Source organism: Balaenoptera physalus (assembly GCF_965194825.1).
Source record: "Balaenoptera physalus genome assembly, contig: HAP1_SCAFFOLD_1345, whole genome shotgun sequence".
Lineage (NCBI taxonomy): Eukaryota > Metazoa > Chordata > Mammalia > Artiodactyla > Balaenopteridae > Balaenoptera > Balaenoptera physalus.
In genome coordinates, this window is record NW_028125451.1 from 14,930 (window position 1) to 42,341 (window position 27,412).

The 27,412-nt window shown below is 45.4% G+C and overlaps 1 protein-coding gene across 1 annotated transcript in view; it reads left to right on the top strand.

Annotated features, from left to right (window-relative positions):
• Positions 1-2,298: 2,298 nt before the first annotated feature.
• The window catches only part of LOC309653872 (uncharacterized protein), a gene marked incomplete at both ends in the record, with an annotated part of 146,680 nt that continues 121,566 nt past the window's right edge, over positions 2,299-27,412 (top strand). The window contains 3 exons of the mRNA XM_082478646.1: positions 2,299-2,382; positions 5,270-5,961; positions 7,300-9,200. Coding sequence (XP_082334772.1) covers positions 2,299-2,382; positions 5,270-5,961; positions 7,300-9,200 — 2,677 coding nt within the window. The remainder of the gene's footprint in view (positions 2,383-5,269; positions 5,962-7,299; positions 9,201-27,412) is intronic.

The following is a 27,412-nucleotide window of genomic DNA, read 5'->3' on the forward strand; positions in this document are numbered from 1 at the left end:
TTACTGCACACATGAGCAGAGTCTCAAAATTAATCATTTGAACGTACAGAGGGGGATCGATCTCCCAAATGACACCGGTTAGGAAGCAACGGTACGCCCTGTAGAATTCCTAGAGACAGCACAAATCAACTGTTTCGATGGAAAATTCGGCGGGACCCTTGATTTCCATGGGAATATAGAGAAAAGAGACACTGATCTGGCTTGCAGGTATTTAGGAAGTTGTTAGCCTGACATCACATACTAGTCTCATGTAAGTAGGCCGTCTGAAGTATGAAGCTTAGGGGAAAAACCTTGAAGAAAACTTAAAAGCTTAAGCCACACCTCTATACTACACCACCTTTCACAGTTTCTTCTCAGATAAGCAGCATCCCCATCAGTGAAGAAACTCACATCCCATAATAGGAACAACAGGCCTAAAAATTAAATGTGTGTCTTTGGAGGTCCCATCTATGCGATATCTTCCTGGTACCAGAAAAGTCCCCAGGAAGATCGATCTTTGCACCCCTGAAAGCTTACCACCAAGGAAAATGACTAGGTCCATAGATTTCCTCCCTCAAACCAGCCTACCTCACACATAAATCACTAGCAACTCAGCCCTTAACTCACATTATCACAGTCACAAGAGTGGTTAGGGAGAAAAGCACTAACCAGGGGAACTAACACAGAGGCAATCCAGGCCAAGCTGGGCTGGTGGCAGATATCTGCTCCTTACGCTCGGGTGCATAATGCGACTCACCACAATGCCTTTTTCACAGACCCTTTTTAAAGTTTCTCCACAAAATCCAACAGCTCAAGTTAGCTCATGACGCTTCAAGGTAAACAATCGTCAAGAGAAAAACATGCAATATGTCTTACAATGTTGGATTCCTTACAAATAGGACAAGGAAATAACCATGTAGACAAAACCAGAGCATTTGAAAACATCTGCGTTCTACAAACATACCAGTGAATGCTATAAATAAGGTAATATGACATAAAACAAAATGAAAACTAGATGTGAGACTGTTCTCTTCAGTGTACAGACTTCATGGCAGTTGCTGCACGATCTAGCTACTTATATCTACAACTCTCTGTTCTGTTAATACAAAATGAGGCCCAAGTGTGTCAACTTGTTTCCCACAGAAACCAAAAAACCTACATGCATCTCTTTTCTCCGGTGCCCTTTCACCTTACCTGCTCCCAGTTCTCCACCAATGTCCTCCTCTTTCTCTAATTATTCTCCTCTTCATTGTGCTTGGCCTTGCACCCAAGCATGCAAGACAGAGAGTCCTAGAGGTCCGAGATTCTAGAGGGGCTGTTTGCAAGGGGGAGGAGATTACGGTAACTGCCACACTGTATATACTTCTGTGCAAAGAAAGAGGGACAGTGTTCAGAATGTCTCTCACATATAAAAAGAGCTGGATGGCAGGATACCTGTGTGGCCCAAGGAACTAGAGCTAGCAAATCATGGGCAAAACAATTGCAACCAAAGGCTGGAAGAGGAAAGGTCTGCAACCAGCTCTGTCTCCTAGCTCTCTGGTATTTGCTGCCAATGGGCAGAGTCTATTTCGTGAAGCATCAAGCACTGAAAAGAAGACTCCTGCTGCTGGAAGTTGACAGGAAGGAACATCCAATGCAAGATCAAGGCTTGTCCTAGAAGCAATGCCCATAATGGAAGAAAAAAAAAAAAAAAAAAGAAAGCGGAAGAGAAATGTTAAGTCGCAAGTCCAACCTGGCCCCCAGCCTAGCCCAGCCCAAGGAAGGTAGGAGTCAAGGAGAAGAAACTAAAAGAGAAGAGCCTTGGACCACAACATTCTCCACAGGGTACACTCAACAAACTTCACCCTGCTCTTTAACCAAGTTACAACTGTAATAGTTCAAACTACATGGCTCTTTCCTTCCTAAGGATACTAGTTAAATAAGATCTATATAGCTCTAAGTATATGATACATAAAATAGAATACTCTGTAGAATATAAGTAACTGTTAGTTAATTATATTAATGAACGTCTGTAAGAAATGTTGCAATGATTTCCCTAATGGAAGAGCCTGGGGGAGGTAAATCTGTCTTCTAGGATTTCCTCCCCAGAGCTCAGAAATTGAGGGGTTGTTTTAGCTCTCCTACGCTCTCTTCACCCAAGCCCGCCCTCCTGTTGGGGATCGGACCTCCCTATTGGCTAGCTCATACCTTTCAACTGCCTGCTTTGTGACATCACTCTCCTACCAAACCTACTACCACTTGGTAGAGGTCTTGGGGTTTCCGTGGAGCCGTTTGGACCAGTAACCAGTGACCTTTGTACTGGACACGTGCGCCGTTCAGCTGCAGCCACTCAGACATCCTCTAGTGTTGTCTCCTCATCCCTTGTACCTGCAGTTGATGTCTCCTCTTCTCTGACCATGTCAGGTAAGAAAAGAAACTTTGGAAAGTTTTGCGTTCGATTTCTTGTGCCCCTAAATTGAGGAGGAGATTCAAAATAGCGTGGAATAATGAGGGAAAGTATTGAACTACAAGTCTGGAGACCTAATTTCAGTTTTGACTTTGACGTTTACTGTCTGTGTGACTTTGGACAAATCACTGACTGCCTCACAAAGCCTGCTGCTTTCCTTATCTGTTACGTTAGGATACCACATTGGGTTGATCACTCTGATCCCCTTCTTTTCCAATATTGAGCCTTAAAGGGTACCCATGTAGAAAATGAAATCAGAGACTTCTCAAAAGAGTGTTTCAACAGAAACATAGAAAAGCCAGGTGACACAGAAAACTAGCGATATATACCAAGATGTTTCATCTCCAATGGTCTCCCTCCACTAGTATTTCGACTAGTTGAAAAGAGAGAATAGGGAGAGAGGATGGAGAGTACTGGGCTATATAGGGAGGCACAGAGTCAAACGTAAGCAAGTTTAGGATTGTTTTCATTAGCACAGGCCAACAGGAACCAAGAGATGGGAAAAAAATATAAGAATGAAGAGGGAAAGCATAGAGGAGCTCTCAAGAAAGAGGCAGTTTGCCATGGAATGTTGATGGGAGCCAAAGATTTTAAATTAAAGCAGAAACAGCACAGAGGGAAATCTGCTCAGAGCAGGGCAAAACAAAGCTGATGGTAGCAAATCCTTACATTAACAGACTAAGAAGGAAAGTAAGGCCAGAACAGGGGATCACCAGGAAGGGCAGCCTATCAGAAAAGTCATACTCCGTTTTCTTTCTTTTATTGCCTCTCTGAATACAGCTGGCACTTGACAGTTTGGAATAGAAACATTTTAGAAGTATGTTTTAGAAATGATGCTTCCTAGAAACCAGAAACCAAAGTGGTTATCTAGGGGGCTGCTTTTCAGTGTTCTATTCTTTCTAATTTTTAAACTAGGTAGACATTTGCCCAATTAAACATTTTAAATGATATCTTCTACATTGAATCAGAAGGACTATTTCCTTTGTGTGATATGTAGCTTCTAAGGCAAGGTTGCTTTTCATTTTTACAGTTATTTCCTTCCTAACACAGAGAGCACATTGATCAACAGCCATCGTTCGCTTGTAGATCTTAGCTACCGGAGAAGAAAAAGAAAAAGTCAAGCCCCACATCTCTAATTCCCCATTTAGGGAATTCCCTGGCGGTCCAGCGCTTTAGGACTCGGTGCTTTCACGGCCAGGGCCACGCGGCGCGGCAAAAGAAAAAAAGAAAACACAAACATCCACATTTATCTAAAACAATGTTGTGGAGTCCTTTGGATTTTCTTACATTTGAAAATCTTTTTTAATTGGATTCTAGGGATGATGGTTTTTTGAGGTCTTGGGATGTCATCTTCTTGGATGTGGAAGATGATTCTAAGTTCTAGGATAAATACAAAAACCTTCTTGATACTTTTTAAGCTTCCTTTCTGCTTATTATATGAGTTATATTCATGGAAAGATATATTTCTCCTAGGCTTAATACCTGTTACTTGCTGGGTAAAAATATGAATGAGCACAATAATGAAACTCTTTTACACTTACTATTTTGCTGTCTGCTTTGTACCGGTTTTCATTGAAATACTTGTCTATATATGTTGTGGCTACCTATACATTCACATTTGTTGCATTCTGTTGCTTGTTGTGCATTTTTTACTGATTTATCGTCTCTGTCTGTATGCATTGGCTAGGAATTCATTCACCTCTATCACCTCCATCGTGTTTTTTGGTTAATAGTATTCACTAAAATAGAGTGGGCAAAATTCACTTTCATAATATTGCATGTATGGTACAGAATGTCATTTGTTAGTAAATTCATTAGGCTTTGATACTTGCCCACATACCCCAGTTTTCATTAATATCTATGGATTTCTTTTTCGTTACGTAACATGTTTTTCATGATTTTTCTTTGTCTTTCTAGAACTTATTGTATCTTCCTCCATATAAATCATACGCAATAGATCAGCTTATTCATCTATTAATTATTACTGCTATTATTATTGGTGGTGGTGTTATAACCACTTTATAGATGAGTAATCTGAAGTAATCAGATAACTTTTCTCTTTCCAAAAGCACTTAAGAAATCCACTTTCGGGTAATCATTTTGAGGTAGGATGAGAAACCAGGCTTGAAGAGGGCAAAAATGACTCTTTCAGTTCACCAGTTGGACTGAGCTATACGTCAACTCTAGGTAATAGCGTGGGAACTGCACAAGCAAAGGGAGACACTGAAGATGACAATGGTAATGGCCGTACTGTTTTCTAATGGACAAAAAAAATGCTTATATTATAAGTTCTATTTCTCCTGCTTTCTGGCACTATCATGCTCAGAGTGGAGTCCTGGCAAGGAAGTCAGGATACTTAGGTTCTGAAACCTGGTAATGACACTAACATAATGAGAGAACCTGAACAAGTCAACCCGACCTCTCTGAGCCTCAGTTTCCTTACTCGTGAAATGAGACTGAAAAAAGAGAAAGTTCTCTAAGGGCCTCCTAGTTCTAAAATGCTTCCAGTCTAGGAAATAGCATAGAAGTCAATACGAGTGCAGGCTGAAGGGAAAGACAGGGCAGGGAGAAGGTTGCTTCCAGCCTAGAGAACAATGTCTGAACCATACCACTTGGCTCTTCTGCCCATCTGTGCCCAAGATGGGAGCACAGGCAGTTAATACAGAAGAGTGGAAAACTGCTCAGTCCTTACAGCCATCATTAACTGTCTGATTTTGGGTTTCTCAGGAAGGGTCGATAGTAGAGGTGTCCTGAGAGCAAGAACCTTAAGATAATGCTGTTCCTCAAACGTAGTGAGAATTTCTCAACCTCCCTGAGTTTTTCATGACCCTCTTGTTCTTACAGAAAATTTCCAAAATCCATCTCTACTTGGAACTCTAAATTCTCTGCAGCATTGTCTTCCTGTGGTGAGCAATGCAACTTCCCTAACACGAAGTGTCTGCAACTTCTCCAGAGTCTCTGCCCCTGCCGTCAGTTCGGCATCGGCTACCGGTACCTCTTTCCAGACACTCATGGGTAGTGCCTACCTTTACCAACATTCCAGCACGACTATGTTATCTGGAGTTACTGACCACAGCCAGATCTCCACTTCAGCTCCTTCCTATCCAGGTGTTCTTGAGTGGGACATCACAGGAAGCACTGAAAAGAATTCCTCTTCACTCGGAGACTTTACTCTGGCACTCACTGACCGGCACCCAGCTGCTTCCTCCATGTTTATGGCAGCCCAGGATGATAAAACTTCAGACGCCAATAACATGGTCCCTCTATATCCATCACTTTCTGCCAGGCTTGCTCAGGGAGCACCATCTCAGATTCCAAATCAGGGGCATAGCCGCCTGTCACTTCCCTACCAGGAAGGAAGCCAGGTATATTACTATAACCAAGGCACACTGGGGTCTTCACTGTATGGAGAACTTGGCTCCTGCCCGCAATCCTATGGCTCCGCGTCATACACAGGAAGTAGGGCCTCTGCGCAACCAGAAATGGGAATGGGACTGAAGGAGATTCAGCCCACAAATATCCGACCACCAGCTTCCACCTCTGCAATCTGCCACCCTGTGTCTGCTCAACGCATCACAGAAACAAGTTTTCAAGGTGAGTATACAAACGGCAGAGAAAGTTGAAGAATGAGGTCGGCATTCACAAATGGGGTCAAATCGACAGCTGGGAAGGGGTGTAGAGACAGGTAGAATTTAGATCCTGAGCCTTCAGTAACCACTACCTTCGCTCAGTGCCCTCTGTTTTTAGACTCTATATAAGAACACCTAGGGCTTCCCTGGTGGCGCCGTGGTTAAGAATCCGCCTGCCAATGCAATGCGGGGGACACGGGTTCGAGCCCTGGTCTGGGAAGATCCCACATGCCGTGGAGCAACTAAGCCCATGTGCCACAACGACTGAGCCTGCATTCTAGAGCCCGTGAGCCGCAACTACCGAAGCCCACGCGCCTAGAGCGCATGCTCCGCAACAAGAGAAGCCCGCACAGCGCAACCAAGAGTAGACCCCGCTAGCCGCAACTAGAGAAAGCCCGTGCACAGCAATGAAGACCCTGTGCAGCCAAAAAAATAAATACGTAGAATAAATAAGTTCAAACAATCAATCAATAAATAAACGTAAATTAAAAAAAACAAAAAAACAAAAAGAACACCTAATGCAGGTGGGAAGGTGGCAGGGACACTGTAAAGGTCATCTATGCTACATGTACAAGAACCCCGAGAGCACACCAATAGGTACCACATTTTTCACTGCTGTAGCCGAGCATTCCCCCTGTACTACCACACTGTAGCACTCCCTTCCCTCGTCTACTGCTACAGTCTCTTTGGAAGGTGTCTCAGAACTCTTGTTATGAGAGTGCCAGTTGAAGTGTCCTCACTTCCGTCATTTATACCAGGATTTAAGACCTTGTGGTCCGAGATCCTGTCCAGAGAGCAAGCAGGCTAAGACTCTGTCTTTGTTTCTGTATTTCATCAGAAAGGGCTCTACCCCCTCTCCTAGTTCATGGTGTGAAGTGTTCTTAGCCTCTCGGGAAAGTGGGGAGAATTGAAAGGACTCTATATGAGAATGCTAGGCTTTGTAAAACATTTCAGTTGTTTAAAAAGAAGACTCATTTTGTATTGGACTTACAACAGTCCTATGAGATACAAAGAGAGCCAAGGATCAGTGACATGAAATGATCACCAGTTAAGCATTACAACAGTCCCCGCTTACCTCGTAGCATAGGGCACTGTCCATGATCCTTAAGAAGAGTTAGTAGAAATGCCTTGCCCATCTTGCCCCTGAACCCCTTGAAAGGTACATGACTGCTGTGTTGGTGTTTAGGGGGAGCATCTCATTTACCAGGGACTGACTTCTCCCTTGATCCCTTTGTAGTGATGGAGACTTCCCTGGTGATGAAAAATTCCCTGGGATTGCAACCTCCAAGCCAGACGTTTTGTGTGACACAAACTCAAGAACTCCCCAAGTCCTGCAGTAGCAGAAACAGTCACATACTTGAGAGTAACCCACCATCTGAACTTGGGGACATTTCAGTGACAGCTCCAGTCCAGAGTGCCAGGCGTCTCCTGGCCCTGCCTCCAGCTCCAAGCCAGGGACAAACAGAGAGTAAGAACGTGGAGGATATCAAAACCAAGCTGTCAAAGCCTCTGGAGGCCTACCAGATCCCAATAGAAAACCAAGATCCTCCACTACTCCCTTTGGGAATCCCTGATATTCCCCAGCCGCTGGCCTGCACCGATCCCCTCAGCCAAGAGGAGCAGCCTGGTTCTGAAAATGCTGATCTGGGAGAGAACAGCCTGAGTCGTCAGGACCTAGGGACACTTGAAAATGGGACTGAACCTAGCAGTGGTCTTGCAGACATTACTACACTGGCGGAGGATATTCACCTTCCCCAGCTCTTTAATTCTTGGAAAGATCTTGATCGATCCCAAGGTCCCAACGTGATCAAAGCTGAAGACACCAGAGCCATTAAGGTGAATCAGGTGCAGGAAAAGCCAAGTGTCGTAAAGGTTCCCTCTGATCAACCCAGGAAGAACAAACAGAAAGCCTCTGAGCCTATCGGTGGTGCTCCCAAGGCCAAAATCCAGCCAAAGGATCCAGAGTGCCTGTTAGGGGGAGAAGCGGTTATATGCACTGCTGCAGTCAGTGACAGGGCTCCTGCGAACACGGCCAAGCACTCTCAAGGCAAACCTCAGAAAGCTGCATCCGGAAAGATCAGCAAAACTGAGAGCCATGGGCAGGAAAAGACCAAAAGGACCAGAGGAAGAAACAAGGCTGAAGAGAACAAGCAGTCAGGGAACAAAGTCAAGGCAGAAGACAAGCCAGCAATCCCCAACACGAAGCGAAAGGAACACCAAACTGAGCTTCGCCAAGAGAGCTTTCAAAAGCCTCGAACCTCCCTTGGCGTGCGCATGCTGGAGTCTGTGAAGGTTCTTCATGCGCTGGGGAAGAAGAATGAGACGAAAACTGGGCTCTCTTCCTGTCGGCTCTTGGGAAATTCAAGCAACCCCAAAGACCCCCAGCCACCCCCAGCGATCCAGCCACGGCGGCATACCCCACGTGAGGGTAAGAGGCCTGAGAAAACGCAAGTCCAAGCCCAGAAACCAGACAGCAGTGCTGAAACAGAGTGTCCATCTCCATCCCAGTGTGAGCGGCCTCCTCCTGGGAAGGTCAAGTTGATACCTCTGCCTTTTTCTGCCTGGGACAAGCCTCAAGCTCGACCCGCTCCTCGGAGGCCACAGTCTCTGGCCTCACATCGGCCTGCTGTGGCTTACCGTGCCCAGCCTGGTTCTACTGACTCAGCTCAACCTGCTGCAGTCAATTCATCCCAGCCAGCTCCTGCCTCTTTGCCAGGTCCCGCCAAACCAGCTCAGCCAACTGTGGCCAACCCAACCCAACCGGCTTGGACCAACCATACCCAGCCTCGTGTCCCTCAGCCTGCTGCTCCTAGGCCTGCACCCTACAAAACTTCATCTGGCGCTTCTCTCCAGCGCGAGCCTGTTCCCCCTGCTGTGACTAAGCGCCAGTCCCCACCCAAGCTCCAAACCCAACTTCTACTCCAAGACTTCAGCAAGCAACGAGTTCCATGGAGGGAACCCAACGTGCCTGAGCCAGTCATGTCAAAGCCCATCGAACAAGAGCAGAGGCCAGAGCGAGAGGCCATGAAGAGGCGGGCTCAACAACAACGGGAGAATGCTGCCAGATACACCTCTTCGGGGAAGCTGCAATTTTTCACCCAGAGGGACAAAGAAATGGAAATTGCTGACTACTACGGATACGTCAGGTGACAGCTGCTAGGATTCTTGCTGCCACCTTGGCTACCAGCGGTTCTTCCATACATAGGTAAGATAGGTATAGAACCGAATAAGTAAATGGAATAGAATTAATAGATGAGTAATAAACCTTTCGAATTTTGAGATGCTGCTAACTGGGGCGTGAGAAAGGAAGGCCTGAAAGTTGGATGGGAGAATGAAGGAAAGGGGTAAAAACTGAGGAAAGAGGAAGGAACTTGGCCCAGGGCTAGGAAGGCCAAAAGAGACGTATGGATTTAGGAAAGGAAGCAGGAGTGAGGATGAAATGGCAGAAGCAAAAAGCAGGGTCAGGGGTCTGGGTTGAAAGAACACAATTGGAGTAGAGTTGAAGGTGACAGGAGATGAGTCTAGGTTTACTAGGAGAAATAGAAACAAAGTCTCTCGGGGAGGTTGGCCTTAAGTCTCACAACCACCAGATAGGTATTTCAGAAAACAAGAGGTTCACGACACATCTCTGAAAGGTTTGAGTTGCCTTATTCAGGTGTGATTATAGTGGGGGAATAGGCAAATCTACCAGAGAAGTGGCTAGGGCTCAGAGTCCTCCTAGGGGCAGCTGACGACAGGGCCAGAGCCAAGGGAACTGCTGCATCAGGAGGCCCACGAACAAATCAGGGGCATAGCCGCCTGTCACTTCCCTACCAGGAAGGAAGCCAGGTATATTACTATAACCAAGGCACACTGGGGTCTTCACTGTATGGAGAACTTGGCTCCTGCCCGCAATCCTATGGCTCCGCGTCATACACAGGAAGTAGGGCCTCTGCGCAACCAGAAATGGGAATGGGACTGAAGGAGATTCAGCCCGCAAATATCCGACCACCAGCTTCCACCTCTGCAATCTGCCACCCTGTGTCTGCTCAACGCATCACAGAAACAAGTTTTCAAGGTGAGTATACAAACGGCAGAGCAAGTTGAAGAATGAGGTCGGCATTCACAAACGGGGTCAAATCGACAGCTGGGAAGGGGTGTAGAGACAGGTAGAATTTAGATCCTGAGCCTTTAATAATCATTACCTTCTCTCAGTGCTCTCTGTTTTTAGACTCTATGTAAGAACAGCTAGGGCTTCCCTGGTGGCGCCTGCCAATGCAGGGGACACGGCTTCGAGCCCCGGTCTGCGAAGATCCCACATGCCGTGCTGCAACTAAGCGCATGTGCCACAACGACTGAGCCTGCATTCCAGAGCCCGTGAGCCGCAACTACCGAAGCCCACGCGCCTACAGCCCATGCTCCGCAACAAGAGAGGCCACCGCGATGAGAAGCCCGCACACCGCAACCAAGAGTAGACCCCGCTAGCCGCAACTAGAGAAAGCCCGTGCACAGCAATGAGGACCCAGTGCAGCCAAAAAAATAAATACGTAGAATAAATAAGTTCAATCAATCAATCAATCAATAAACGTAAATTAAAAACAAACAAACAAACAAAAAAACAGAACACCTAATGCAGGTGGGAAGGTGGGAGGGACACTGTAAAGGTCATCTATGCTACATGTACAAGAACCCCGAGAGCACACCAATAGGTACCACATTTTTCACTGCTGTAGCCGAGCATTCCCCCTGTACTACCACACTGTAGCACTCCCTTCCCTCGTCTACCGCTACAGTCTCTTTGGAAGGTGTTTCAGAACTCTTGTTATGAGAGTGCCAGTTGAACTGTCCTCACTTCCGTCATTTATACCAGGATTTAAGACCTTGTGGTCCGAGATCCTGTCCAGAGAGCAAGCAGGCTAAGACTCTGTCTTTGTTTCTATATTTCATCAGAAAGGGCTCTACCCCCTCTCCTAGTTCATGGTGTGAAGTGTTCTTAGCCTCTCGGGAAAGTGGGGAGAATTCAAAGGACTCTCTATGAGAATGCTAGGCTTTGTAAAACATTTCAGTTTTTTAAAAAGAAGACTCATTTTGTATTGGACTTACAACAGTCCTATGAGATACAAAGAGAGCCAAGGATCAGTGACATGAAATGATCACCAGTAAGAATTACAACAGTCACCGCTTACCTCGTAGCATAGGGCACACTGTCCATGATCCTTAAGAAGAGTTAGTAGAAATGCCTTGCCCATCTTGCCCCTGAACCCCTTGAAAGGTACACGACTGCTGTGTTGGTGTTTAGGGGGAGCATCTCACTTACCCGGGACTGACTTCAACCTTGATTCCTCTGTAGTGATGGAGACTTCCCCGCTGATGAAAAATTCCCTGGGATTGCAACCTCCAAGCCAGACCGCTTTCCTATGGAATGACAGAGAACTTCAGAGAACTTGTCAAGATGAAACACCAGTCAGTCTGCGGGAGAAAGGGAAGAAGAGAACGATGGAAATCGTTTCTGGGAAACTATTTTTACATTATGTTTTGTTTGTTCCTGGTAAATAAACTGAAATCTTCTTAACATTCAAACAAAATCTAAACCACTAAATTCAACAACACAGGAGTATAACTTTTGAAAAAAATTTCTTTGGCTGCGCAGCATGTGGGATCTTAGCTCCCCAACCAGGGATTGAACCCACGCCTGCTGCATTGGAAGCGCAGAGTCTTCACCACTGGACCACCAGGGAAGTCCCAGGAATAGAACTTTTAAAGGAGAAGGTATAAACCCCTGGGTTATATGAACTGGAGATTTTTAGTAAGAAGTCAATAGATCTTTTGTTAGGCACATTTTATGTTAGGCTGTCTCCCTGCACAGGACGCAGGCGCCTTGAAAATGGAAATCACATCCCTCTATAGTACGTCCCTCTTCTTTCTGCTTTGCAGTTTGCTGCTCCACTTGTTCAACCCCACCTAGTAATAACCTATACTTCCCTTGTTCCTGTTTTCCCATCTGGAAAACAGACAAAAGGCAACCAAACAACGCAAAGGTCTCAACAAATAAGGGATACCCAAAACCAGAGATGGCCAGAACTTCTGTATCCCTCATGAAACCTAGCCCGGTGTTCAATACTTAGGTATCATTAATACATGCGTGTTGACTGAAACAGTTGAAACGCAATTCTTCCACTTCCCAGTTTAGTTTTAGTCCTCATACAAAACCTGATCATCAAATTCCTTAATGCTAGGAATCACAGTGAAAAATAATTTCTCAACTGACTTCTGTCAGATGAGTGAGAACTAAGGTTAATTCAGTGTATCTGAAGCATAGAAAGTGAGGGCAAACGTGGCACAAGATGGGGCTAGAGAAGCAGAGAGGATTCTAGAGCACGCAGAGTCTTAAAGGCCACCAGTGTGTTTTCTATTCTCAAAACAATGTTTGTGAGCGATGTTTATGAGCAATGTTCCAACTTGCTTTGAAGCTTTCTTGTGTGAAGAATGGATTGGAGGGAAACAAGATATATGGACACTAGTTAGGACCTAATCGCAACAGACAGGCAAGTTCAGTATTAGGATGTTGAGGGAGAGCTGACAGATTCCAAAGAAATTCAGGAGATAAACTGAAGCGGGCTTCATGGGGTATGAGATGGAGGAAAGGAAGGTCTTAGGGAATTAAAGGGTTTACTGCACACATGAGCAGAGTCTCAAAATTAATCATTTGAACGTACAGAGGGGGATCGATCTCCCAAATGACACCGGTTAGGAAGCAACGGTACGCCCTGTAGAATTCCTAGAGACAGCACAAATCAACTGTTTCGATGGAAAATTCGGCGGGACCCTTGATTTCCATGGGAATATAGAGAAAAGAGACACTGATCTGGCTTGCAGGTATTTAGGAAGTTGTTAGCCTGACATCACATACTAGTCTCATGTAAGTAGGCCGTCTGAAGTATGAAGCTTAGGGGAAAAACCTTGAAGAAAACTTAAAAGCTTAAGCCACACCTCTATACTACACCACCTTTCACAGTTTCTTCTCAGATAAGCAGCATCCCCATCAGTGAAGAAACTCACATCCCATAATAGGAACAACAGGCCTAAAAATTAAATGTGTGTCTTTGGAGGTCCCATCTATGCGATATCTTCCTGGTACCAGAAAAGTCCCCAGGAAGATCGATCTTTGCACCCCTGAAAGCTTACCACCAAGGAAAATGACTAGGTCCATAGATTTCCTCCCTCAAACCAGCCTACCTCACACATAAATCACTAGCAACTCAGCCCTTAACTCACATTATCACAGTCACAAGAGTGGTTAGGGAGAAAAGCACTAACCAGGGGAACTAACACAGAGGCAATCCAGGCCAAGCTGGGCTGGTGGCAGATATCTGCTCCTTACGCTCGGGTGCATAATGCGACTCACCACAATGCCTTTTTCACAGACCCTTTTTAAAGTTTCTCCACAAAATCCAACAGCTCAAGTTAGCTCATGACGCTTCAAGGTAAACAATCGTCAAGAGAAAAACATGCAATATGTCTTACAATGTTGGATTCCTTACAAATAGGACAAGGAAATAACCATGTAGACAAAACCAGAGCATTTGAAAACATCTGCGTTCTACAAACATACCAGTGAATGCTATAAATAAGGTAATATGACATAAAACAAAATGAAAACTAGATGTGAGACTGTTCTCTTCAGTGTACAGACTTCATGGCAGTTGCTGCACGATCTAGCTACTTATATCTACAACTCTCTGTTCTGTTAATACAAAATGAGGCCCAAGTGTGTCAACTTGTTTCCCACAGAAACCAAAAAACCTACATGCATCTCTTTTCTCCGGTGCCCTTTCACCTTACCTGCTCCCAGTTCTCCACCAATGTCCTCCTCTTTCTCTAATTATTCTCCTCTTCATTGTGCTTGGCCTTGCACCCAAGCATGCAAGACAGAGAGTCCTAGAGGTCCGAGATTCTAGAGGGGCTGTTTGCAAGGGGGAGGAGATTACGGTAACTGCCACACTGTATATACTTCTGTGCAAAGAAAGAGGGACAGTGTTCAGAATGTCTCTCACATATAAAAAGAGCTGGATGGCAGGATACCTGTGTGGCCCAAGGAACTAGAGCTAGCAAATCATGGGCAAAACAATTGCAACCAAAGGCTGGAAGAGGAAAGGTCTGCAACCAGCTCTGTCTCCTGGCTCTCTGGTATTTGCTGCCAATGGGCAGAGTCTATTTCGTGAAGCATCAAGCACTGAAAAGAAGACTCCTGCTGCTGGAAGTTGACAGGAAGGAACATCCAATGCAAGATCAAGGCTTGTCCTAGAAGCAATGCCCATAATGGAAGAAAAAAAAAAAAAAAAAAAGAAAGCGGAAGAGAAATGTTAAGTCGCAAGTCCAACCTGGCCCCCAGCCTAGCCCAGCCCAAGGAAGGTAGGAGTCAAGGAGAAGAAACTAAAAGAGAAGAGCCTTGGACCACAACATTCTCCACAGGGTACACTCAACAAACTTCACCCTGCTCTTTAACCAAGTTACAACTGTAATAGTTCAAACTACATGGCTCTTTCCTTCCTAAGGATACTAGTTAAATAAGATCTATATAGCTCTAAGTATATGATACATAAAATAGAATACTCTGTAGAATATAAGTAACTGTTAGTTAATTATATTAATGAACGTCTGTAAGAAATGTTGCAATGATTTCCCTAATGGAAGAGCCTGGGGGAGGTAAATCTGTCTTCTAGGATTTCCTCCCCAGAGCTCAGAAATTGAGGGGTTGTTTTAGCTCTCCTACGCTCTCTTCACCCAAGCCCGCCCTCCTGTTGGGGATCGGACCTCCCTATTGGCTAGCTCATACCTTTCAACTGCCTGCTTTGTGACATCACTCTCCTACCAAACCTACTACCACTTGGTAGAGGTCTTGGGGTTTCCGTGGAGCCGTTTGGACCAGTAACCAGTGACCTTTGTACTGGACACGTGCGCCGTTCAGCTGCAGCCACTCAGACATCCTCTAGTGTTGTCTCCTCATCCCTTGTACCTGCAGTTGATGTCTCCTCTTCTCTGACCATGTCAGGTAAGAAAAGAAACTTTGGAAAGTTTTGCGTTCGATTTCTTGTGCCCCTAAATTGAGGAGGAGATTCAAACTAGCGTGGAATAATGAGGGAAAGTATTGAACTACAAGTCTGGAGACCTAATTTCAGTTTTGACTTTGACGTTTACTGTCTGTGTGACTTTGGACAAATCACTGACTGCCTCACAAAGCCTGCTGCTTTCCTTATCTGTTACGTTAGGATACCACATTGGGTTGATCACTCTGATCCCCTTCTTTTCCAATATTGAGCCTTAAAGGGTACCCATGTAGAAAATGAAATCAGAGACTTCTCAAAAGAGTGTTTCAACAGAAACATAGAAAAGCCAGGTGACACAGAAAACTAGCGATATATACCAAGATGTTTCATCTCCAATGGTCTCCCTCCACTAGTATTTCGACTAGTTGAAAAGAGAGAATAGGGAGAGAGGATGGAGAGTACTGGGCTATATAGGGAGGCACAGAGTCAAACGTAAGCAAGTTTAGGATTGTTTTCATTAGCACAGGCCAACAGGAACCAAGAGATGGGAAAAAAATATAAGAATGAAGAGGGAAAGCATAGAGGAGCTCTCAAGAAAGAGGCAGTTTGCCATGGAATGTTGATGGGAGCCAAAGATTTTAAATTAAAGCAGAAACAGCACAGAGGGAAATCTGCTCAGAGCAGGGCAAAACAAAGCTGATGGTAGCAAATCCTTACATTAACAGACTAAGAAGGAAAGTAAGGCCAGAACAGGGGATCACCAGGAAGGGCAGCCTATCAGAAAAGTCATACTCCGTTTTCTTTCTTTTATTGCCTCTCTGAATACAGCTGGCACTTGACAGTTTGGAATAGAAACATTTTAGAAGTATGTTTTAGAAATGATGCTTCCTAGAAACCAGAAACCAAAGTGGTTATCTAGGGGGCTGCTTTTCAGTGTTCTATTCTTTCTAATTTTTAAACTAGGTAGACATTTGACCAATTAAACATTTTAAATGATATCTTCTACATTGAATCAGAAGGACTATTTCCTTTGTGTGATATGTAGCTTCTAAGGCAAGGTTGCTTTTCATTTTTACAGTTATTTCCTTCCTAACACAGAGAGCACATTGATCAACAGCCATCGTTCGCTTGTAGATCTTAGCTACCGGAGAAGAAAAAGAAAAAGTCAAGCCCCACATCTCTAATTCCCCATTTAGGGAATTCCCTGGCGGTCCAGCGCTTTAGGACTCGGTGCTTTCACGGCCAGGGCCACGCGGCGCGGCAAAAGAAAAAAAGAAAACACAAACATCCACATTTATCTAAAACAAGGTGGTGGAGTCCTTTGGATTTTCTTACATTTGAAAATCTTTTTTAATTGGATTCTAGGGATGATGGTTTTTTGAGGTCTTGGGATGTCATCTTCTTGGATGTGGAAGATGATTCTAAGTTCTAGGATAAATACAAAAACCTTCTTGATACTTTTTAAGCTTCCTTTCTGCTTATTATATGAGTTATATTCATGGAAAGATATATTTCTCCTAGGCTTAATACCTGTTACTTGCTGGGTAAAAATATGAATGAGCACAATAATGAAACTCTTTTACACTTACTATTTTGCTGTCTGCTTTGTACCGGTTTTCATTGAAATACTTGTCTATATATGTTGTGGCTACCTATACATTCACATTTGTTGCATTCTGTTGCTTGTTGTGCATTTTTTACTGATTTATCGTCTCTGTCTGTATGCATTGGCTAGGAATTCATTCACCTCTATCACCTCCATCGTGTTTTTTGGTTAATAGTATTCACTAAAATAGAGTGGGCAAAATTCACTTTCATAATATTGCATGTATGGTACAGAATGTCATTTGTTAGTAAATTCATTAGGCTTTGATACTTGCCCACATACCCCAGTTTTCATTAATATCTATGGATTTCTTTTTCGTTACGTAACATGTTTTTCATGATTTTTCTTTGTCTTTCTAGAACTTATTGTATCTTCCTCCATATAAATCATACGCAATAGATCAGCTTATTCATCTATTAATTATTACTGCTATTATTATTGGTGGTGGTGTTATAACCACTTTATAGATGAGTAATCTGAAGTAATCAGATAACTTTTCTCTTTCCAAAAGCACTTAAGAAATCCACTTTCGGGTAATCATTTTGAGGTAGGATGAGAAACCAGGCTTGAAGAGGGCAAAAATGACTCTTTCAGTTCACCAGTTGGACTGAGCTATACGTCAACTCTAGGTAATAGCGTGGGAACTGCACAAGCAAAGGGAGACACTGAAGATGACAATGGTAATGGCCGTACTGTTTTCTAATGGACAAAAAAAATGCTTATATTATAAGTTCTATTTCTCCTGCTTTCTGGCACTATCATGCTCAGAGTGGAGTCCTGGCAAGGAAGTCAGGATACTTAGGTTCTGAAACCTGGTAATGACACTAACATAATGAGAGAACCTGAACAAGTCAACCCGACCTCTCTGAGCCTCAGTTTCCTTACTCGTGAAATGAGACTGAAAAAAGAGAAAGTTCTCTAAGGGCCTCCTAGTTCTAAAATGCTTCCAGTCTAGGAAACAGCATAGAAGTCAATACGAGTGCAGGCTGAAGGGAAAGACAGGGCAGGGAGAAGGTTGCTTCCAGCCTAGAGAACAATGTCTGAACCATACCACTTGGCTCTTCTGCCCATCTGTGCCCAAGATGGGAGCACAGGCAGTTAATACAGAAGAGTGGAAAACTGCTCAGTCCTTACAGCCATCATTAACTGTCTGATTTTGGGTTTCTCAGGAAGGGTCGATAGTAGAGGTGTCCTGAGAGCAAGAACCTTAAGATAATGCTGTTCCTCAAACGTAGTGAGAATTTCTCAACCTCCCTGAGTTTTTCATGACCCTCTTGTTCTTACAGAAAATTTCCAAAATCCATCTCTACTTGGAACTCTAAATTCTCTGCAGCATTGTCTTCCTGTGGTGAGCAATGCAACTTCCCTAACACGAAGTGTCTGCAACTTCTCCAGAGTCTCTGCCCCTGCCGTCAGTTCGGCATCGGCTACCGGTACCTCTTTCCAGACACTCATGGGTAGTGCCTACCTTTACCAACATTCCAGCACGACTATGTTATCTGGAGTTACTGACCACAGCCAGATCTCCACTTCAGCTCCTTCCTATCCAGGTGTTCTTGAGTGGGACATCACAGGAAGCACTGAAAAGAATTCCTCTTCACTCGGAGACTTTACTCTGGCACTCACTGACCGGCACCCAGCTGCTTCCTCCATGTTTATGGCAGCCCAGTATGATAAAACTTCAGACGCCAATAACATGGTCCCTCTATATCCATCACTTTCTGCCAGGCTTGCTCAGGGAGCACCATCTCAGATTCCAAATCAGGGGCATAGCCGCCTGTCACTTCCCTACCAGGAAGGAAGCCAGGTATATTACTATAACCAAGGCACACTGGGGTCTTCACTGTATGGAGAACTTGGCTCCTGCCCGCAATCCTATGGCTCCGCGTCATACACAGGAAGTAGGGCCTCTGCGCAACCAGAAATGGGAATGGGACTGAAGGAGATTCAGCCCACAAATATCCGACCACCAGCTTCCACCTCTGCAATCTGCCACCCTGTGTCTGCTCAACGCATCACAGAAACAAGTTTTCAAGGTGAGTATACAAACGGCAGAGAAAGTTGAAGAATGAGGTCGGCATTCACAAATGGGGTCAAATCGACAGCTGGGAAGGGGTGTAGAGACAGGTAGAATTTAGATCCTGAGCCTTCAGTAACCACTACCTTCGCTCAGTGCCCTCTGTTTTTAGACTCTATATAAGAACACCTAGGGCTTCCCTGGTGGCGCCGTGGTTAAGAATCCGCCTGCCAATGCAATGCGGGGGACACGGGTTCGAGCCCTGGTCTGGGAAGATCCCACATGCCGTGGAGCAACTAAGCCCATGTGCCACAACGACTGAGCCTGCATTCTAGAGCCCGTGAGCCGCAACTACCGAAGCCCACGCGCCTAGAGCGCATGCTCCGCAACAAGAGAAGCCCGCACAGCGCAACCAAGAGTAGACCCCGCTAGCCGCAACTAGAGAAAGCCCGTGCACAGCAATGAAGACCCTGTGCAGCCAAAAAAATAAATACGTAGAATAAATAAGTTCAAACAATCAATCAATAAATAAACGTAAATTAAAAAAAACAAAAAAACAAAAAGAACACCTAATGCAGGTGGGAAGGTGGCAGGGACACTGTAAAGGTCATCTATGCTACATGTACAAGAACCCCGAGAGCACACCAATAGGTACCACATTTTTCACTGCTGTAGCCGAGCATTCCCCCTGTACTACCACACTGTAGCACTCCCTTCCCTCGTCTACTGCTACAGTCTCTTTGGAAGGTGTCTCAGAACTCTTGTTATGAGAGTGCCAGTTGAAGTGTCCTCACTTCCGTCATTTATACCAGGATTTAAGACCTTGTGGTCCGAGATCCTGTCCAGAGAGCAAGCAGGCTAAGACTCTGTCTTTGTTTCTGTATTTCATCAGAAAGGGCTCTACCCCCTCTCCTAGTTCATGGTGTGAAGTGTTCTTAGCCTCTCGGGAAAGTGGGGAGAATTGAAAGGACTCTATATGAGAATGCTAGGCTTTGTAAAACATTTCAGTTGTTTAAAAAGAAGACTCATTTTGTATTGGACTTACAACAGTCCTATGAGATACAAAGAGAGCCAAGGATCAGTGACATGAAATGATCACCAGTTAAGCATTACAACAGTCACCGCTTACCTCGTAGCATAGGGCACTGTCCATGATCCTTAAGAAGAGTTAGTAGAAATGCCTTGCCCATCTTGCCCCTGAACCCCTTGAAAGGTACACGACTGCTGTGTTGGTGTTTAGGGGGAGCATCTCATTTACCAGGGACTGACTTCTCCCTTGATCCCTTTGTAGTGATGGAGACTTCCCTGGTGATGAAAAATTCCCTGGGATTGCAACCTCCAAGCCAGACGTTTTGTGTGACACAAACTCAAGAACTCCCCAAGTCCTGCAGTAGCAGAAACAGTCACATACTTGAGAGTAACCCACCATCTGAACTTGGGGACATTTCAGTGACAGCTCCAGTCCAGAGTGCCAGGCGTCTCCTGGCCCTGCCTCCAGCTCCAAGCCAGGGACAAACAGAGAGTAAGAACGTGGAGGATATCAAAACCAAGCTGTCAAAGCCTCTGGAGGCCTACCAGATCCCAATAGAAAACCAAGATCCTCCACTACTCCCTTTAGGAATCCCTGATATTCCCCAGCCGCTGGCCTGCACCGATCCCCTCAGCCAAGAGGAGCAGCCTGGTTCTGAAAATGCTGATCTGGGAGAGAACAGCCTGAGTCGTCAGGACCTAGGGACACTTGAAAATGGGACTGAACCTAGCAGTGGTCTTGCAGACATTACTACACTGGCGGAGGATATTCACCTTCCCCAGCTCTTTAATTCTTGGAAAGATCTTGATCGATCCCAAGGTCCCAACGTGATCAAAGCTGAAGACACCAGAGCCATTAAGGTGAATCAGGTGCAGGAAAAGCCAAGTGTCGTAAAGGTTCCCTCTGATCAACCCAGGAAGAACAAACAGAAAGCCTCTGAGCCTATCGGTGGTGCTCCCAAGGCCAAAATCCAGCCAAAGGATCCAGAGTGCCTGTTAGGGGGAGAAGCGGTTATATGCACTGCTGCAGTCAGTGACAGGGCTCCTGCGAACACGGCCAAGCACTCTCAAGGCAAACCTCAGAAAGCTGCATCCGGAAAGATCAGCAAAACTGAGAGCCATGGGCAGGAAAAGACCAAAAGGACCAGAGGAAGAAACAAGGCTGAAGAGAACAAGCAGTCAGGGAACAAAGTCAAGGCAGAAGACAAGCCAGCAATCCCCAACACGAAGCGAAAGGAACACCAAACTGAGCTTCGCCAAGAGAGCTTTCAAAAGCCTCGAACCTCCCTTGGCGTGCGCATGCTGGAGTCTGTGAAGGTTCTTCATGCGCTGGGGAAGAAGAATGAGACGAAAACTGGGCTCTCTTCCTGTCGGCTCTTGGGAAATTCAAGCAACCCCAAAGACCCCCAGCCACCCCCAGCGATCCAGCCACGGCGGCATACCCCACGTGAGGGTAAGAGGCCTGAGAAAACGCAAGTCCAAGCCCAGAAACCAGACAGCAGTGCTGAAACAGAGTGTCCATCTCCATCCCAGTGTGAGCGGCCTCCTCCTGGGAAGGTCAAGTTGATACCTCTGCCTTTTTCTGCCTGGGACAAGCCTCAAGCTCGACCCGCTCCTCGGAGGCCACAGTCTCTGGCCTCACATCGGCCTGCTGTGGCTTACCGTGCCCAGCCTGGTTCTACTGACTCAGCTCAACCTGCTGCAGTCAATTCATCCCAGCCAGCTCCTGCCTCTTTGCCAGGTCCCGCCAAACCAGCTCAGCCAACTGTGGCCAACCCAACCCAACCGGCTTGGACCAACCATACCCAGCCTCGTGTCCCTCAGCCTGCTGCTCCTAGGCCTGCACCCTACAAAACTTCATCTGGCGCTTCTCTCCAGCGCGAGCCTGTTCCCCCTGCTGTGACTAAGCGCCAGTCCCCACCCAAGCTCCAAACCCAACTTCTACTCCAAGACTTCAGCAAGCAACGAGTTCCATGGAGGGAACCCAACGTGCCTGAGCCAGTCATGTCAAAGCCCATCGAACAAGAGCAGAGGCCAGAGCGAGAGGCCATGAAGAGGCGGGCTCAACAACAACGGGAGAATGCTGCCAGATACACCTCTTCGGGGAAGCTGCAATTTTTCACCCAGAGGGACAAAGAAATGGAAATTGCTGACTACTACGGATACGTCAGGTGACAGCTGCTAGGATTCTTGCTGCCACCTTGGCTACCAGCGGTTCTTCCATACATAGGTAAGATAGGTATAGAACCGAATAAGTAAATGGAATAGAATTAATAGATGAGTAATAAACCTTTCGAATTTTGAGATGCTGCTAACTGGGGCGTGAGAAAGGAAGGCCTGAAAGTTGGATGGGAGAATGAAGGAAAGGGGTAAAAACTGAGGAAAGAGGAAGGAACTTGGCCCAGGGCTAGGAAGGCCAAAAGAGACGTATGGATTTAGGAAAGGAAGCAGGAGTGAGGATGAAATGGCAGAAGTAAAAAGCAGGGTCAGGGGTCTGGGTTGAAAGAACACAATTGGAGTAGAGTTGAAGGTGACAGGAGATGAGTCTAGGTTTACTAGGAGAAATAGAAACAAAGTCTCTCGGGGAGGTTGGCCTTAAGTCTCACAACCACCAGATAGGTATTTCAGAAAACAAGAGGTTCACGACACATCTCTGAAAGGTTTGAGTTGCCTTATTCAGGTGTGATTATAGTGGGGGAATAGGCAAATCTACCAGAGAAGTGGCTAGGGCTCAGAGTCCTCCTAGGGGCAGCTGACGACAGGGCCAGAGCCAAGGGAACTGCTGCATCAGGAGGCCCACGAACAAATCAGGGGCATAGCCGCCTGTCACTTCCCTACCAGGAAGGAAGCCAGGTATATTACTATAACCAAGGCACACTGGGGTCTTCACTGTATGGAGAACTTGGCTCCTGCCCGCAATCCTATGGCTCCACGTCATACACAGGAAGTAGGGCCTCTGCGCAACCAGAAATGGGAATGGGACTGAAGGAGATTCAGCCCGCAAATATCCGACCACCAGCTTCCACCTCTGCAATCTGCCACCCTGTGTCTGCTCAACGCATCACAGAAACAAGTTTTCAAGGTGAGTATACAAACGGCAGAGCAAGTTGAAGAATGAGGTCGGCATTCACAAACGGGGTCAAATCGACAGCTGGGAAGGGGTGTAGAGACAGGTAGAATTTAGATCCTGAGCCTTTAATAACCACTACCTTCTCTCAGTGCTCTCTGTTTTTAGACTCTATGTAAGAACAGCTAGGGCTTCCCTGGTGGCGCCTGCCAATGCAGGGGACACGGCTTCGAGCCCCGGTCTGCGAAGATCCCACATGCCGTGCTGCAACTAAGCGCATGTGCCACAACGACTGAGCCTGCATTCCAGAGCCCGTGAGCCGCAACTACCGAAGCCCACGCGCCTACAGCCCATGCTCCGCAACAAGAGAGGCCACCGCGATGAGAAGCCCGCACACCGCAACCAAGAGTAGACCCCGCTAGCCGCAACTAGAGAAAGCCCGTGCACACCAATGAGGACCCAGTGCAGCCAAAAAAATAAATACGTAGAATAAATAAGTTCAATCAATCAATCAATCAATAAACGTAAATTAAAAACAAACAAACAAACAAAAAAACAGAACACCTAATGCAGGTGGGAAGGTGGGAGGGACACTGTAAAGGTCATCTATGCTACATGTACAAGAACCCCGAGAGCACACCAATAGGTACCACATTTTTCACTGCTGTAGCCGAGCATTCCCCCTGTACTACCACACTGTAGCACTCCCTTCCCTCGTCTACCGCTACAGTCTCTTTGGAAGGTGTTTCAGAACTCTTGTTATGAGAGTGCCAGTTGAACTGTCCTCACTTCCGTCATTTATACCAGGATTTAAGACCTTGTGGTCCGAGATCCTGTCCAGAGAGCAAGCAGGCTAAGACTCTGTCTTTGTTTCTATATTTCATCAGAAAGGGCTCTACCCCCTCTCCTAGTTCATGGTGTGAAGTGTTCTTAGCCTCTCGGGAAAGTGGGGAGAATTCAAAGGACTCTCTATGAGAATGCTAGGCTTTGTAAAACATTTCAGTTTTTTAAAAAGAAGACTCATTTTGTATTGGACTTAACAACAGTCCTATGAGATACAAAGAGAGCCAAGGATCAGTGACATGAAATGATCACCAGTAAGAATTACAACAGTCACCGCTTACCTCGTAGCATAGGGCACACTGTCCATGATCCTTAAGAAGAGTTAGTAGAAATGCCTTGCCCATCTTGCCCCTGAACCCCTTGAAAGGTACACGACTGCTGTGTTGGTGTTTAGGGGGAGCATCTCACTTAGCCGGGACTGACTTCAACCTTGATTCCTCTGTAGTGATGGAGACTTCCCCGCTGATGAAAAATTCCCTGGGATTGCAACCTCCAAGCCAGACCGCTTTCCTATGGAATGACAGAGAACTTCAGAGAACTTGTCAAGATGAAACACCAGTCAGTCTGCGGGAGAAAGGGAAGAAGAGAACGATGGAAATCGTTTCTGGGAAACTATTTTTACATTATGTTTTGTTTGTTCCTGGTAAATAAACTGAAATCTTCTTAACATTCAAACAAAATCTAAACCACTAAATTCAACAACACAGGAGTATAACTTTTGAAAAAAATTTCTTTGGCTGCGCAGCATGTGGGATCTTAGCTCCCCAACCAGGGATTGAACCCACGCCTGCTGCATTGGAAGCGCAGAGTCTTCACCACTGGACCACCAGGGAAGTCCCAGGAATAGAACTTTTAAAGGAGAAGGTATAAACCCCTGGGTTATATGAACTGGAGATTTTTAGTAAGAAGTCAATAGATCTTTTGTTAGGCACATTTTATGTTAGGCTGTCTCCCTGCACAGGACGCAGGCGCCTTGAAAATGGAAATCACATCCCTCTATAGTACGTCCCTCTTCTTTCTGCTTTGCAGTTTGCTGCTCCACTTGTTCAACCCCACCTAGTAATAACCTATACTTCCCTTGTTCCTGTTTTCCCATCTGGAAAACAGACAAAAGGCAACCAAACAACGCAAAGGTCTCAACAAATAAGGGATACCCAAAACCAGAGATGGCCAGAACTTCTGTATCCCTCATGAAACCTAGCCCGGTGTTCAATACTTAGGTATCATTAATACATGCGTGTTGACTGAAACAGTTGAAACGCAATTCTTCCACTTCCCAGTTTAGTTTTAGTCCTCATACAAAACCTGATCATCAAATTCCTTAATGCTAGGAATCACAGTGAAAAATAATTTCTCAACTGACTTCTGTCAGATGAGTGAGAACTAAGGTTAATTCAGTGTATCTGAAGCATAGAAAGTGAGGGCAAACGTGGCACAAGATGGGGCTAGAGAAGCAGAGAGGATTCTAGAGCACGCAGAGTCTTAAAGGCCACCAGTGTGTTTTCTATTCTCAAAACAATGTTTGTGAGCGATGTTTATGAGCAATGTTCCAACTTGCTTTGAAGCTTTCTTGTGTGAAGAATGGATTGGAGGGAAACAAGATATATGGACACTAGTTAGGACCTAATCGCAACAGACAGGCAAGTTCAGTATTAGGATGTTGAGGGAGAGCTGACAGATTCCAAAGAAATTCAGGAGATAAACTGAAGCGGGCTTCATGGGGTATGAGATGGAGGAAAGGAAGGTCTTAGGGAATTAAAGGGTTTACTGCACACATGAGCAGAGTCTCAAAATTAATCATTTGAACGTACAGAGGGGGATCGATCTCCCAAATGACACCGGTTAGGAAGCAACGGTACGCCCTGTAGAATTCCTAGAGACAGCACAAATCAACTGTTTCGATGGAAAATTCGGCGGGACCCTTGATTTCCATGGGAATATAGAGAAAAGAGACACTGATCTGGCTTGCAGGTATTTAGGAAGTTGTTAGCCTGACATCACATACTAGTCTCATGTAAGTAGGCCGTCTGAAGTATGAAGCTTAGGGGAAAAACCTTGAAGAAAACTTAAAAGCTTAAGCCACACCTCTATACTACACCACCTTTCACAGTTTCTTCTCAGATAAGCAGCATCCCCATCAGTGAAGAAACTCACATCCCATAATAGGAACAACAGGCCTAAAAATTAAATGTGTGTCTTTGGAGGTCCCATCTATGCGATATCTTCCTGGTACCAGAAAAGTCCCCAGGAAGATCGATCTTTGCACCCCTGAAAGCTTACCACCAAGGAAAATGACTAGGTCCATAGATTTCCTCCCTCAAACCAGCCTACCTCACACATAAATCACTAGCAACTCAGCCCTTAACTCACATTATCACAGTCACAAGAGTGGTTAGGGAGAAAAGCACTAACCAGGGGAACTAACACAGAGGCAATCCAGGCCAAGCTGGGCTGGTGGCAGATATCTGCTCCTTACGCTCGGGTGCATAATGCGACTCACCACAATGCCTTTTTCACAGACCCTTTTTAAAGTTTCTCCACAAAATCCAACAGCTCAAGTTAGCTCATGACGCTTCAAGGTAAACAATCGTCAAGAGAAAAACATGCAATATGTCTTACAATGTTGGATTCCTTACAAATAGGACAAGGAAATAACCATGTAGACAAAACCAGAGCATTTGAAAACATCTGCGTTCTACAAACATACCAGTGAATGCTATAAATAAGGTAATATGACATAAAACAAAATGAAAACTAGATGTGAGACTGTTCTCTTCAGTGTACAGACTTCATGGCAGTTGCTGCACGATCTAGCTACTTATATCTACAACTCTCTGTTCTGTTAATACAAAATGAGGCCCAAGTGTGTCAACTTGTTTCCCACAGAAACCAAAAAACCTACATGCATCTCTTTTCTCCGGTGCCCTTTCACCTTACCTGCTCCCAGTTCTCCACCAATGTCCTCCTCTTTCTCTAATTATTCTCCTCTTCATTGTGCTTGGCCTTGCACCCAAGCATGCAAGACAGAGAGTCCTAGAGGTCCGAGATTCTAGAGGGGCTGTTTGCAAGGGGGAGGAGATTACGGTAACTGCCACACTGTATATACTTCTGTGCAAAGAAAGAGGGACAGTGTTCAGAATGTCTCTCACATATAAAAAGAGCTGGATGGCAGGATACCTGTGTGGCCCAAGGAACTAGAGCTAGCAAATCATGGGCAAAACAATTGCAACCAAAGGCTGGAAGAGGAAAGGTCTGCAACCAGCTCTGTCTCCTAGCTCTCTGGTATTTGCTGCCAATGGGCAGAGTCTATTTCGTGAAGCATCAAGCACTGAAAAGAAGACTCCTGCTGCTGGAAGTTGACAGGAAGGAACATCCAATGCAAGATCAAGGCTTGTCCTAGAAGCAATGCCCATAATGGAAGAAAAAAAAAAAAAAAAAAGAAAGCGGAAGAGAAATGTTAAGTCGCAAGTCCAACCTGGCCCCCAGCCTAGCCCAGCCCAAGGAAGGTAGGAGTCAAGGAGAAGAAACTAAAAGAGAAGAGCCTTGGACCACAACATTCTCCACAGGGTACACTCAACAAACTTCACCCTGCTCTTTAACCAAGTTACAACTGTAATAGTTCAAACTACATGGCTCTTTCCTTCCTAAGGATACTAGTTAAATAAGATCTATATAGCTCTAAGTATATGATACATAAAATAGAATACTCTGTAGAATATAAGTAACTGTTAGTTAATTATATTAATGAACGTCTGTAAGAAATGTTGCAA